The 15560-nt window shown below is 38.2% G+C and overlaps 1 protein-coding gene across 3 annotated transcripts in view; it reads left to right on the plus strand.

The window, feature by feature from the left end:
• The window catches only part of mdga1 (MAM domain containing glycosylphosphatidylinositol anchor 1), a 217687-nt gene that overhangs the window by 148300 nt on the left and 53827 nt on the right, over positions 1-15560 (plus strand). For all 3 annotated transcript variants that reach the window (XM_080299800.1, XM_080299801.1, XM_026171878.2), the window contains exons 8-11: positions 3071-3400; positions 4773-5072; positions 10391-10657; positions 10822-10970. In XM_080299800.1, the coding sequence (XP_080155926.1) occupies positions 3071-3400; positions 4773-5072; positions 10391-10657; positions 10822-10970 (1046 nt within the window). The remainder of the gene's footprint in view (positions 1-3070; positions 3401-4772; positions 5073-10390; positions 10658-10821; positions 10971-15560) is intronic.

Genomic DNA, 15560 nt, shown 5'->3' on the forward strand with positions numbered 1-15560 from the left:
TTCTTTGGCTAGCCAGGGGGTAGTTAAAATAGTTGACAAAGGCACAGTCAGGATCCTTTTCTCATTGAGAAGTCTCGTACAACTGATAATTGCTTTATGCAAAGTGTCTGTATAGTCCTCGTTAGCTTCATTCGTTGACATTTGTGAGTCTGCGCGTGCATGCGAGTGTGTGGAGCTAGCTGCTGATCCGTCATTAACGAAGCTGATGTGAATCTTGTCAGAATGGGCGGGTTAGAATACAGAATACTTCCATTCTCTCTCCCCTCTGGCTATTTTTAGCCCCTTTAATCATCTTTATTCACTGCAATTAGTTAGACTGGAGTGGAAGCAATTAGCAACAGTCTCTTCTGTTAGTTAGCACTGTGGAGAGCGTATGTTAGATGGGCTTCTCCTGTTAGCTTAATGGGCCTGAACACACTGTCACACCAGCGCAGGTGGCAAGATGCTGAAAGAGACACACATTCACAGTCAGTGAGTTCATAAAGGAAAAAAGTCTGCAGGCAGGTAGGTAGACAAGTGCATCCAAATATTTAAGGAGTATACATGCACACACGCACTCACATTAATCAGGTAAAGTCGCAAGTTCATGTTAGCCATATGGTCACTGCTTCATATCCGTGGCTCCACCCAAGTATCTTGTTAACAAGCTCAAAGGAGTTTAAATCAAGCTCTCCTCTCCCCTTCGTGGGGAAACAGAGAGCTATTTTGTATTCAACATGGAAATCTGTTGGGGAAACGGAGCCTTTGAAACTGAAAATTAAATGTGACAGTGTGAGAGTTACTCTTTGTCCTTGATTTTGTTTCCCCCCTCCTCCTTACCCCCCTGTTATTTTATTCTGTATTTGGCTCCTTTTGTCTTGGCTTCCTTCACAATTTGATTCTTCCTCTCTCACTCGCTTTCTTTCTTCTCTAATTTCCTCTTTCCTTTGGTACAAGGCGACCTCTTCATTTTTTTCTTTTTTTGTTTTGTTAGTGGTGTTGGGGGTGGGGGTATTAACCATGCTTCTTCTCCTGCATTCTTCTGTTTAGTTTCTTTTTATTGAGTAGTATCAGTTCCTTCTTTTTGATCTCACGAATGTGTTTTTCTTCTGTTTGTTTTTTTAATTTTAATTTGTACACTTTACTATTCTGTACTGGAATGGAATACAACCGTTCAAATAATTTGCCTTTCCTATGAAATTTTTGACTTTTGGAAAATCTGAACAACCAAATACCGTATTTCCCGGACTACAAAGCGCACCTGAATATTAGCCGCACAAGCTAAAATCAGGGGAAAATCCTGTTTTGTACATACATTAGCCGCACCTGACTAAAAGTCGCAGGTGTTTCAATGTTGACTTATCATATGTAAGAGAATATGCACAAAGGGAATTGTCAGGAAAGAGATGGCTGTTTGGAGACACACCCCTTTTATTAATATTTTGAAAAACAAGTTCTGGGTACATATTTGCACAACTTTTTAGGTATATGTAAAAGTAGCGGTAATTACAAGTACGAAACATGTACTGTGCTTCATAAATGAGTAACAAATGTAGTACATAACAATAACCTACAGCACACCAGAAAAATAGATTCGGACTACCTTTTAGGCTCAAGAAAAGTCAGTCATTCACCACCATCTTCCTGCGCACTAAAACCACCAAAGTCCTCTTCTCCAGTGTCAGATACAAACAGGCTCACGGTGGCTTCGTCATCCACTCTCAGCTTCTTTCCTTCGTTGTCACTTTCAAAACCAAACAAATCCTTGTTGACAGTGTCAGAATCGAACACCCTCAGAAGGGCCGTGGCGGTGTCCTCCTCTCCATCATGCAGCAGTCCAGCCCTTCGAAATCCGTTGGTGATCGTGGATGTTTTCACACTTTTCCACGATGTCAGATTCCACCGGTGGAGTTGAGCATGACTTGCTTTTCGCAATTTCATTGCCGCTCGTCATCCACGCCTCCGGCTGAACATGTAGCGCTACTTTGAAGTTCGTTTTTCGCACTACTTGTACGGCACTATGTTGCCTGGCGGATGGACATGTGACCAACATACCACTCTTGAACCCCGATACTGTGTGTCTGATCACATGCCCTTCCGCCAGGCAACGTAGTGCCGTACAACAGCGGAACAAACAAAACAAATCGTCTTACGATATGACAAAAATCATGGATAATCCATAGAAAAGCCGCACCTGACTAAAAGCCGCAGGGTTCAAAGTTTGTGCAAAAAGTAGCGGCTTATAGCCCGACAATTACGGTACTTGGTTCCTTTGTAAAGTGTGTCAATGAATAAAGGGGATGCAAAAAATGTTCACATACATGTCAAGAAGCATTTGCTATCTAAAAATAGTTTTATATATCAAATCAAAACTCTCAGTTGAAAAAGAACAATAAATGAAAGTGGTATTTGTTGTTCTCCGGTCAGGGTGTGCGAGATGAAGATTAAGGCTTTTACATTAATTATAACTCTGCTTTGGTCATCTTCAACTTCTAGGTTAATTTCAGCTTAAACCAATTTTCCCACTCTCATGACTTACAGTTGGTATGATTCTCCTGACAGTACACAGAATTGCAAAGACAGACATGTTAGGTCAACTTGTAAGATTAGAAAAGCACTACATAAATGTGATTACTTTTTACATCTCTTAATGATTTTGTTGAACAAATGATTGCATGAGCTAATTTTTTCATCTGGTTATGTTGAGGTATGCCCACTGTATCTCTGGGCACTCTCTCTACAGTGTCTCCTTGATTAAATGTGCTAAAAAATTAATGTATGTCCTTGGGTTGTGCTTTTCTGTTTTCCTAGGGACTATATATATAGTTTAACTACAGAAAACTCTAAATTAAGTAAAGACCAAGTGGAAATTAAAAGATAAATAAGAGCATTTAGCAACTGTAGTAGTGGGAAAAAAAGACAGACCATGCCAGTGATACCTAGTCATGCTTATCCCTTTTATTAATTTTTTTTGCATTATTATTTTAATTTTGTATTTTTTTTAGTACATTTTGTACCAAATGCATTTATATTGTAACAAATATTTAAAAAATTTCTTCTTTCTTTTTTCCCTCTCTACCACCACAAAAAGCAATGAGCAACCTCACCTTCCAAATTACACCAGACTCTAACAAGGACAGTGAAACCATTCAAATGGGTCGTGACCTTAAGCTCTCATGCCATGTTGATGCCACCCCCCAGGACAAGGTCAACTATACCTGGTACAAGAATGGGGCACCAGTCTTCAACTCAGATAGTTTGATTTTACTGCGCAGTGACCCAGACATGGCACCTGGCACCAGCAGTCTGGAGATTGTGGACATGAAATTCAGAGACTTGGCCACCTACAGCTGCATGGCCAGCTTTTCAGGCAGCACAGTGCGAGAGCTTCGTGTTGATGTCAACATTTCTCAAAACAGCGGTAAGAGTTTCCCCTTTTTCCTTGTTATTCTTTGTACATGTATATGTATAATGATGGCTCAATAAATATTTGTCTATTAAGGCCACGAGCACATGCAGATTCAAATGGGTTACGGTTAGCTGTAAATCGCCCATGCATTTAATTAAGCTCTTGATCGTCATTAATAAATATGTATGGTGGCAACCACTTAATAGAGGTTAGGCAGTTGCTGTTTGTGGAATAAACAAACTTCTAAAACAAACATGTTTGAGTTGACTGATAAACTAATTGAACAAATGTTCAGGTACACAATGCTGCTTAACCTAAGCAGTACATTTAGTATGTAAAAAAAACAAACAGTTTTTCCTAAATCTAAAGGGGTGTAATTTTTCATGAATTATATGAATCTTAACACTATCTCATGCCAATGATTAAATATTCTAGCAATCTGTGTTTTTACATCATGTGACATGTTAAAACATAATAGCTTAGTGGTTTACCCATTCACCTAACAACTGAAAGATCCTAGGTGTGATTCCAGGAAATCCATTTGTGGTTGCACCAAGAAGGGCATCTCAAAATTACAAATTAAATATGCAGAGCTACCCGCTGTGCTGCAACCCCTTGTGAATAATGGAACAACTGAAAGTTAGCGTCTTCATTCAGACAGTTTTTATCCCATTTCTTCCCTCTCTACCTCTGCCTTGCACTGCTTGTTGCTTTGATGGTTCAGTTGTGTGTGTTCATGTATTCTTTCTTGTGTGTTTTAAATCATAATATATACTTAATCCTAGTAATAATATTTTTAATGTTCCCACATGTCATTAAAACTGTGCGATTGTCTAATAAAATCAGCTCTTTAAATGTCAGTGCCTGTCATACAATTTTATTGTCCATCTGTCTCTGTTTCCCTAGTTTTTGCCAGTTTATCCATTAGCACTATCTGATATTTTAAATCATGTTTGCCCTCGGACTTCTTGTTAATTAATCTGAAATTTATTTTTGATCCAGAAAAAAAGTGCCAGTTTCTCGTTAGCTTGGCAACAAGGACAAGGATTACTTTATTAACCTTAGAGCCCAAGGTTATGTATTCGTGCTTACACTTTTCTAATGTTACTGACTACGTTGGAGGATATTTTAAAGTGGAAACTCTAACAATAGCCAAGGGTTTAAGGAACTGTTATTCTTAAAAAAAAAAAAAAAAAAAAAAAAAAAAATATATATATATATATATATATATATATATATATATATATATATATATGTATACATATATAGTACTGTTATAGCAATTTCTAAACAAGAATTATTATCTGATCAGATTATATGGAAATGACAAAAATTAAATTCACACTTTGTCTTACTTGCATTTTTTGTCTTTGCTTTCTCCCAGTCTCTCCTCCAGTGCTGACTGTTCCACCCGGACGTCAGGCTGTAAGTGTGCGAGAGGGAGGTAATGCCGAACTGGTGTGCTTAGTCGTAGATGGCAAACCACGTCCTCCTATACTGTGGTCACGGACAGAAAAGGACTTGCTAATGCCCTCGGGGAAGCCCACAGTGGAGACGCCTGATGGTCGCTTGAGGCTAAAGAACATTAGCCGGGACATGATGGGGGCATACAGGTGCCAGACTGCTCCATACAATGGGCTTAACATTAAACGCAGAGAGGCACAGGTTCAACTCAATGTGCAGTGTAAGTATGGATCAGCGTACTTTCAGTTCAACATCCAAAATCCTTTGGCTTAAGCTGAATACAGGTCTCTCAGATTAAGAATATATCCTGGTGTCAGTAAGTCTAGGTTAGTGTAAACTCTTTTCAAATACTTTTTTGGGTTCAGCTTGTGTACTATTAGGAAAATGCACGATAATACATGATAACACCAGCAAAAAAATTAATGATTCTGAAGGCGTCACAGAAGCTAGGAAGGAAACTGGCTGTTTAACTTCAGAGTGCAAGGTGCCTAACCTATTGCATCTCACACATTTTACATTTTCTGCAATTAATCGATCAAAGTTTTCAGTTACAATCAAGGAAATAATTTCATAATCCATTTCTAAATTTCTAAATTTGCTTACTTACAAAGAATTGAACAGTCTTTAACTTTTAGTAGAAGGTTGAATTGAATGGAAAGAGACAGAGTATTATTCTATGCTTGACTGTGGGGATGGTCTTATTTGGGTCATATTCAGCATTTGGTTTCCTACCGCCAATGCGGCAATTTGATATTAAAGAGCTTGATTTTGTTGTCATCTGACCGCAACCTTCTCCTGTTAGTTAGATGTTCACTAGCAAACTTGAGCAGGGGGCTACTACAGGATTGAAATCTTTTGGATCATTGACAAGCTCCTTCTGTGTATATATTTCTTGGGTTTCTGAATAATCACACCAGTAGTTGTCATCCTCCCACCAAGGTTCTTGCTGATGTTTTTGTAGCTCATTCCAGCTTTGTCAGGCTCTACAATCTTGTTCTTTGACAGCTTTTTGGTCTTGTCCATTGTGGTGGAGAGGTTGGAACGGAAGAAATTAATTAACTGGACAGGTGCACGCTAATTTCTGGACTTTAGGTTAATGTTGTCTCTCTGTCCATTAAAATGAACATACGGCAAAAATGAATGACCTTTTATTTCTTTGTAAGTGGGCTAACTCAAAATTTTAGCAGAGGATCAAAGTATTGTGATCCCTTATAGGGGAGCATGTAGCGACTAAAGAGGGGAGAAAAACATGCTTACTAATGGGCAGCGAGTGGAAACACGTAGAGAAAAAATCATTTTGACAACTTTCCAACAGAGACCTGTTTCTGTAAATTAAAGAACATATCCTGGTTTTTTTTTTTAAATTATTTTACTTTTCCATTAAATTTAAATAATCACTTTTCTTTCTCTCACCCTCAGTGAAGTCATAACAGTTATACTTCACTAACAACTATGGACCCTATCAGCAGATAAGAAATTGTAAAAGGTGGAACAGAAAGCAAATGAGGACATACCTCTATTGCTCAGAGGCAGCTTTCACTAAACCTACTGCTTTCCCTTTGTGAACATTCGACTGAGGTCTGTCATTATAAAACTCCCAGAGGATCTACTTTGAGAGAGGAGAGGATGTGTCTTAGTAACGTAACGCATCATTTTGATACCTTTTTCCTTCCCATGAGGTTATCTTCTTTTACTTACTTTTACCATCCTGGAACTTTGACAGCCCTTATCAGTGCTAAGTCATGGAATGTGTGAGTACTACACATCAGCCTGCATATGTGTAAAACTGAGCAAGCCTTTTGCAAAACTTTCAGCCCTTTAAAAGAATATCTCTTCTTCCTTCAACTACTTGAATAAAAACATAACTTTTATTTCTCATTTATGTTAATGTTGTAAGAGTTAGACACTGTGGAATTGTAGATATAGTATATATAGCTTCTATATAAATATAGGTATATTAGGTATATACTAAAGAAACTGAGTATATTTTTAACCAGTTGACTTAGACAGTTGTTTTAAGTTGATACATAGATAATTTTTTTGCATGGTAGTCAATCTGTGAAGTCAGTTTTGAGGTAAACAGTCATTGATAAATTGTATATGTATTTTTTTTGTTGTCAAGGAACATTGAAACATTGTAACACTGAAAGTAAATTGTTTATTTCCATGGCTTCATTCATAGATTTAAAAAAAAACTCTCACTGTTCATTCTGCCAAAAAAGTCAAAGGCTTTTTCTTTTATCTCTCCTAAAAACTGTATATTTATCAGGAAGTAAAGGACCAATTTCCCACCTATTTACTGACCTACCTGATAAATACAAGCCCAAATTAGAGCCCTCTCCTCTCCTCCCCTCTTCTCTGCAAGGCGGATTTACAGGGCTTACTAATGCAGGCAGGGTGCAAGGGCGACACTCTGTGAGCTCTGCTGTCTGCACTGGCCAACTCTGATTAATGGACCAGGTGGCCACCGCACTATGGACAGCGAAAGAAACGGAGCAACGAGACAGCTACATGAGCAGGAATAGGAGTGAGCATAACGGGGTTAAGAGAGAGCTTGAAACAGGAAAGCATGGATGGTGATGGGGGGAAGGGGGAAGAGAGGATGAGAAGGTGCTAACAAAGCGAGGGACTGGTTGGCAAATAGAGAAACAAGAACATATTTCAGTGCAGCCAATCAAATTGTGGAAAATAAATTTCCCACTTTTATTCAGCTGCGCCTTTGTCCCCTGACTTAATTTGTTTATTTTATCACGTTTCTTTGCTTTATTCTGTTTACCACTGTTGATTGATGTGAGGGAAGGATGGCATCATTTTTTAAGGCCGATGTAATTAAGTGGATAGGCAGATGCTCGCCACTGTTTCCACTCTTGCCTCTCCCACTCCCACTTTTGCCTTGTATCACTTCTATACTTGCCCAGTGTTCCTTTTTTCCCTCCTGGAGAGGTGGCTGTTCTTCCTCATTGCCATTCTCATCATCATCAATCAGTTAACTGCTGGCCATGAGAGAAGACCTCTCTCTGTCTTGTCATTCTCTTTCTGCATCCTGCATTCTCTCATTCACTCCCCACCTCCCATACTCAATCACTGACTTCTCTCACTTTCACACTGCACGTTCCCTATCATTTGTCTTCCTCTTTGTCTTCTTCTTTAAGAGCGATCCTTTCTTCTCTCATCCCTCCTTACCCCTCATGCATGCTACCTTCCTCTCTCAGTCTCATGTAAATTGATTTTCTCTTTGTGCACTGTAAATGTTTGGCTTGGTCAGTGTTGCATTCCCAGATGAATTCATTTCGCATTCAATAAGATGGATAGCGATGGTGTGTTTACATGGATTATAGTCTTTTGACTATGAAACATTGCAACAGTGTGCTATGAGTCCTGAATGAGAAGCAAATAAATGCAAAAGCAATGCTCTGGAGAATTTTGGGGGGAAAAAGTTTAATTAGAAAGTAAAATAACCACAAAAAGTGGAATCTACTTGAGCAGTTGTTGAAATGAATATATTAGATGAGAAAGGGAACTGTGCTAGCTTAATGATTTCTAAATTGATTACATACCAACGTATAACTCACCTCTGTTTTCCTCCTTGCTTCTATTGCCATTCCTCCACGTTTTGCCTTTTTTCTTTATCCTTCTTATCTATTTCCAAAGTCAGCAATCAGTATGCATATGTGCTGTAAGTGGGAGCAGGGTGTGTGACCATACACTAATCAATCCACTAGGATTACAGTATGACCTTTGACCACTTACACATCCCTCAGCGTCGCACATCATCACATAGCTGTGGGTGTAGGGAGTAGCTAAACATTAGTTTTGAGAGATCAGAGAGGCAGTAATTGTAACAGAGTACACAACACCCAGTTAGCATTTGTGGGAAGAACTTTGGATACATGCTGGGAATCTAGACTATAAGCCAAAAGACAACCTAGTGGCTGAGACGTTAAATGCTTTGGTGGTTTGCGATCTTTTTAGCATTCAGGTGCTTACTCACATTTCTTTGACTGGAGTGCTGGCATAGAATGGTAAACTGATTTCAAACAAGAATTTGGTTTGGCTGTGTATACCCGTCCGTAGCAAAATAAACAACAGCAACAAGAAAAAAAATATTATTGAAAGTTTTAGTCATAGTGAATTTAAATGTATCTTCTTCAGTTCTTTAGCTTTCAAGAATATGTATTAAATGGATAATGTGTTCAGGCAGGTTATAGCTCTCAGCTTATCTATTCTGGTTTCTGATGTGTAAAATGCAGAAGCTGCTGAATCCTTAAACTTAAATTACGTTAGTCTTTAAAAAGGTGTAACATCTGTGTGTAAATAAAACATTACTTGTCTAGCGTCTTTCTTTCAATTGAGTGCAACTCAGCGTAATCAATTAGTAATAGACATATATTATTAATTTAATTAGTAACACTGTTAACATTGACTTTATAAGACAGAAAAAGAAGAGAGTTTTTAACCATTATTTTTAATCTCTATACTGTAGAGGCAGGTTTAGGTTTCTGTTTAATCATATCAACACCTCCATTGTCAGCCAACCGGAGATTTTGATATTGTATAAAGCACAATAACAGGATCTCTGTTTCTCTTTCCCTCCCTGCTCCTTGCTTTACATTATCTTACCGTCTTTTTCTTCCCTCCATACTGCAGCTCATTCTGTCTGTCTAAATTACAGGCATAACATAGATTAGACTATAATTACACATCTGTGTCTGATAAACTTGATTCATAAGGGGCGCTAGTCATGCTGTATCACCTCTGGGCCTTAACACCAGATCTCATCAACGTTAGTACTGCAGTACCACCATTAGCATCTTGTCTATTATCTACATGATTAGCCAGGGGTGAACTAGCTGGCTGGTGATTTGTGGCACAGTAATTTGGCTGTGTTGTGTCTTGGCTGACCCCAGGGCAGCAGTGGCTGGTCAATCATTAACCACAAAGGCACACATCACTGTTGACAGGTTAATTACAACTGGTTAGGATAGGTTAGAAGCAGGGATAAGAGTGTGGCTCCAAACGCCTGATCCCTTGTGGCAATAACAGTTGTTTTGTGTTGGATGATTTGTAACAACACATTTTTTATAATGGTTTAAGAAAATCCACTTTGCAAAGAACATAAAGAAGTGAGACATGGATGACACTGTCTTTGCAGTCCATTTGGTACTACATGTCTAAGACGAGTTTCTGAGATTAAAATGTGGTTTTTTTTGGAAATGTCTGTTTCAGTTTATCTTCATTCCCTTATGATGAAAACAATTTTTAACATTAGAAACCAGCTAGACCAAACTAATTTTCAAATGTTTATCTGCATTCATATTCACAAATTAAGTTACTGCACAGTTACTGAATATAAGTAAGAGAGAATAAAATAAGGATTCAGCTCTACAATAAAGTACTTGTGCAAAAACCTAATAATGAGTATTAGACTTGCAATAACAGTGGCAAGGCTGTTTAAAAAAATGCTACTGCTGCACTTGCATAAAAACAGAGTATAATATTCACTTTATTATTAAAACACAAGTGTTTATTTTTCTGCAGACCCTCCCATTCTGGACCCAGTCTTTCAAGATGTCCGTTCCAGGAACTATCAAATGGTAACCCTGAGATGTACAATCCTACGATCAAACCCTCCTCGCCTAACAGACATCCGCTGGTTCCGTAATGGTGACTTCATCCGTATGCCAATGCCAGACCTGAAGGAGACACCGGAGCTGAAGTTCAAACTGGAACCCACCAACAATGGCTCTTACGAGTGCCGAGTGAGCAATACTGAGGGAACATCAGCATGCACATTTAATGTCTCTGGTGAGTGTGCCATTAATGGAAAAAAAGTCGTAATCCTCTTATTATCAGTTTTATATTCCTGTACTCATTCACCCTTACCTCCATATAAAGATTTATTTTTCCTTCTGTGTCATTCAGTAATTTTTATAAAACATTGTTGCTCTATATCGCTCTCTGTCATACAGCACAACCATACAATGCTGAGTTTTACTTTGATACACCCAACCCTGTCCGGATTCTGAAAGGAAACAACTATTCCTACAATTTGCAGTGGACACAAAAAGAACCTGATGCCACAGATCGCATCATAGGATACTGGATTAATGTTCGAAAGGTAAAGTTCCCCCATATTTAATCCATCTATATATATATATATATGTATATATATATATATATATATATATATATATATATATATATATATATATATATATATGTGTGTGTGTACTGTATGCCTATTTGCATGCCTCATTACACACATATCCTGCGTGTAGTATCTTATAGTATCATTCGTGAGATCTTGACAAGAGGCAAGTGCAGTGGATTGACAAACACCAACTCACTGACTTTGTTTATCAAGCACTCATGATACTGATTTGATTGGTCTAACTTTATCCAAGGCAAACTTTGGTCACCTGCCTTTGTAAAAATCACCTCTAAAGCTGACAGCTTGTATAGATAAAAAGCATACACACAGGACTGTAAGCAGGAAAGTTTACATTCTAAGTAAACATGGGGCTTTATGAGCTTGGGAAGTGTCAGAGTGTCAGACATGTGTAGACAGTCAAAGCCACTCATTTCCTTTCACTCATGCACTCAACTTTACTTTTAGGATTGTATTGTATGTTTGTTTGTTTTTTTTATAAAAAAAAGTTTTGTATTAAACACACTTGTGTTTCCTTGCAGTGATATATCACTCTGAGGCAATTCCTAGGCAGGATTTATCAGCCTTCTGGACTTTTTATTTTAGATTTGCCACATATATTTAATTTGCTGTCTGGATCTGAGTGCCAGACTAGTACTAATGTGTTTATTACCAATTCCACAATGAAAGGAATGCCATCTTTTAACCACATGAGTCGAGAGACAGTTAGCATTTTTTTAATCCATTTTCATGTTTTAGCTTGCCCTCAAAGGATTGACTTTCTATTGAGGCCACTACATTTCTGGAACCCCGTGAAGGTTGTTAAATGAGTCTTGCAGTCACAAATTAGATTAAGCGTGTACTGAAGAAGCTTTTAAAACCTTAACTTCTTTCAACTCAATTTTGAGCCAAAACAAGGTGATGTTTTCACCATGATCTGATACACCACATTTATGTACGTTTGCATAAACTCGTAGGCTTTATGACTGACCCTCGACGAAATCCAGTACTTTCGGAGCCCCTAATAGGACAATGATCTAAAATTAGGAACCTCTGTCCACAATAGTAGAGCACCCTGAGGCCATGTTCTTGTTATGTTTCAAGCATCTACTCGTATATTACTGGCCTTTGTCAGAAGACATGAAGGTAGTGGTGAATTATACACAACTGGCTGGGGTTGGGTATGGTGTGCATGCATGTGTGTGAGAGAGAGACACTTAAACAGAGGGAACGTGAGGACTGCCAGCTTGCTTTTGTGTGGATGAATAGTTAATTCCCCTCCTGCTTCAAGACTTGGCTGCTTACCTTATTAAGTAAGGCTCTTCTGGGAGACAGAAAATGAGCACTAGTCTTCGTAAGATGCACATTAGATTGCATGCCTAAGCTCTCTGAAAACTCACTCTTCCTCCTTTGTTTCATCAACCTCTCCTGGCTGTCCTCGCCTTTTCTGCTATGTATCCTTATTTCACTTTAGTCTCTTACCTACTGTCCGTCCCATTTCTTTCTCCCTTTGTGCCTTGGTCACACTTTTGCATTCAGTCCTTCCAGCCCTCTCGGTCTCTCTCTCTCCCTCTCTCTCTCTCTCTCTCTCTCTCTCTCTCTCTCTCCATCTCCGTAAACTGCAAACCTAATGGCATTTGATGTCGGGTGAACCATGGGAAGCGGAATAGCGCTGATAAATAGTGGCTGCAAGTTCTTATGCCGACAGTGTTAAAATAATGAGTTGCATTAAGTGGCAGTTTAGGACTTCTTAAATGTTGTTAAGCTTTAATTGAATTTCAAGGTTTTTACCTGAATTTTTTTTTTTATGTGTTCATTAGAGAGTGAAAAGAGACAGAAAAATAAGGAAGGCATGGAGGTTGTGAGCAAGAAAGTGAACGGAAGAGTGCGAATGGAGAGAAATACGATGCAAATTAAAGAAAAACAGCAAATCTCACTGGCCCTCTCAACTATTAAATAGAGTACGAGAAAATTCAAATGTAATACCATCTCAATTTCACAACCCATCTATTTCTGAAACATTTTCTCCAGCTCATCCTTTTAACGCCTTGGCACTCTATCTTTTTAGCACCTACAAAATGATATGGGGGTCTCATGAGAAACAAGCAGGTATAGAGGGGAATACAAGAGGACTCGGTTCGTGTAGAACAGCACTCTTCATCGCAGATCTGACTACATGACTATAACTTTTATACTTTTTGCTTCAGCTTGATTCTTTTATTATGTGTGAATAGGTATGTTTTAAATGAGATTTAATGCAGATTTATTCTGTTTTATGCCTGAAGAATATGAATGTATTTCATATTGTATAACTGGCATTAATATATTTACTCGTTTGAACAAGGAATGTCCTTGTGTGTGTGCGCGTGTGTGTGTGTTCGCATGGCAGTTTATGTGGTTTACACCAAGACTCATTGGCAGGCTATGAAATCCTTGCTTACACGTCTTAATTTAGTTTCATTCTCCCTGCAGGGGGTTTCCCTGTGTTTGAATTAACAGTGTTGACAGGGCCTTTTTTTAAAAAGCCTGTCCTCACTCCACGTTTCCTCGAGAGATAATAAATTAATATGTGATAATTTTACCTTTTTACAGCAAGAGCAGCTGATTTACTTTTGTTTCTCATGGCTTTGATATTATTTTGTCTCACACTAGAGCTGGGCGATATGAGATTTTTTCATATCACGATATGTTTTTTTCATTTCAGGCGATAACGATATCTATCACGATATAAGCCAAATAACTATATTTGTAAGATTTAAATGTGCCGTTGCTCACAAGTAAAATGTGAAATAATCAGCAGCTTGTTTTGATTTAAATATTTATTTCCCATAATAAGTTCAACAGGGTAGATGTACTTAAGGAACATGAGACTTTTTCAGATAAATAAAGGCAAATATTGCAAACTACACAAAAGGCAGCCGCTAAAGCATTTAAGTTTCAAAATAGAACAAACGAAACAGACTACTTAATTGTCAATTCCACTTAGGAACAAAATATTAATTCTAAAAATAAATCTTAGTTTGTTTTACAGAAGAACAGACAAAACTGACTAACTTTTGTCAATATCAAATAAACTGAGAACTAAAAGGAAATTCTCAATCTCTCCTTGTTGTATAGCTGAGCTTTTCAAACAGTTTTAACAGTTACTTTAGTCTGACAAAAGCCGAATGACGAATTAGCGCTTCCAGTCAGAGACTGAGGCTACGTCCACACGTACATGGGTATTTTTGAAAACGGAGATTTTCCGTTTTCGTTTTAAAAAATAATCCCGTCCACACATAAAGGCAGAAATGAAGGAAACCGCTGCTATGAACATGCCAAAGCAGCAGGTGGCGCTAGATTCCTAACCGTCAAGAAATGTTGGCCAATCAGAAGTCTAGAAGCCTCGGTGGGAAAAAGTAAACAAAGCTGCGGCATAGAAGCAGAACCGAGTCGTATGTGTGGAGGGACAGTAACTGTGTGTATATGTAAGCATTTAAACACTGCAGAGAGTAGAATTAACAGTAACAGTATTGTAGAAATTCATTTCACCGAAACAATAACGTGGCGCACAGTGTGACGCATGCACCAGTTTATTGTATTTCCAGACTTGCTTTCGGCACAATTTACAGTGCACGCTACTCTGTTTTTTGTCAGACTTGAAATAGCCGAAATACCTTCACACTACGGAACTTCTATGGCTCTTCCGTTTGACAATCTCTCCGGCGTTGGAACCATCATCTGTTTTCTCTTCGGTCACGCTCGGTTGATTTTTCTAGTCGGCACACTCATTTCCTCCATTACCCGCTGGCTGCTTCCCAAACAAACACACGTGCGGCTTGGCACTTGTGCTGTACGTAACAAGTCACGCGACGTGACGCTGCGGCTGTGATTGGTTTGGCTCTGCGCTACTTAGTTTGGATTGGCTGACCTTTTTTTTAATTTTTATTTTTTTATTTTAAGAGGACAAGAGCGGCGAGGTCTATCGCGATAGCTTAATTTCTCTATCGAGTAAAAGTTATATCGCGATACATATCGTTCTATCGCCCAGCTCTAGCTCACACACACAGAAAGCTCAGGGTTTATGTCATCAGAATTCTTCTGTGATGCATGTGCACTCATGTGTTATGTAAATAAATATGATTCAAACCCAAGAGGGTCAAATTTGTAGAATTTCTTTGCTGAAAAGTAGTTACACATTATCAAAATCTAGAAATACACATAAACAACTGGGAAGAACAAGAAAGGTTTAACGTGCTGGTCATCAAACTTGAAATGGACATTCAGAAAGCTGCTTAGTAAACATGTCTTTAACTCTAAGAGAAAGTGAATCAGTCTTTTGCTTTGCTTTAGTTGCATATATTTGCATGCAGTTATGTTGAAGTTTTCAATTCAGTTTAATTCATTTCAACCATCAACAATTTAGCGACAATTGGCAGCTCAAGACACTTTATTATGTATTGCAAAATAAAGTTCCTGCTATTGTATATTACAGATAAAAATCCCATTGATTAAAAATGTACCTTTGAACAAACACTTGACTACTGCGAAGAACAAAAAATAAATGATTACATGAAGAAA

The sequence above is a fragment of the Astatotilapia calliptera genome, chromosome 1 (assembly GCF_964374335.1).
Source record: "Astatotilapia calliptera chromosome 1, fAstCal68.1, whole genome shotgun sequence".
NCBI lineage: Eukaryota > Metazoa > Chordata > Actinopteri > Cichliformes > Cichlidae > Astatotilapia > Astatotilapia calliptera.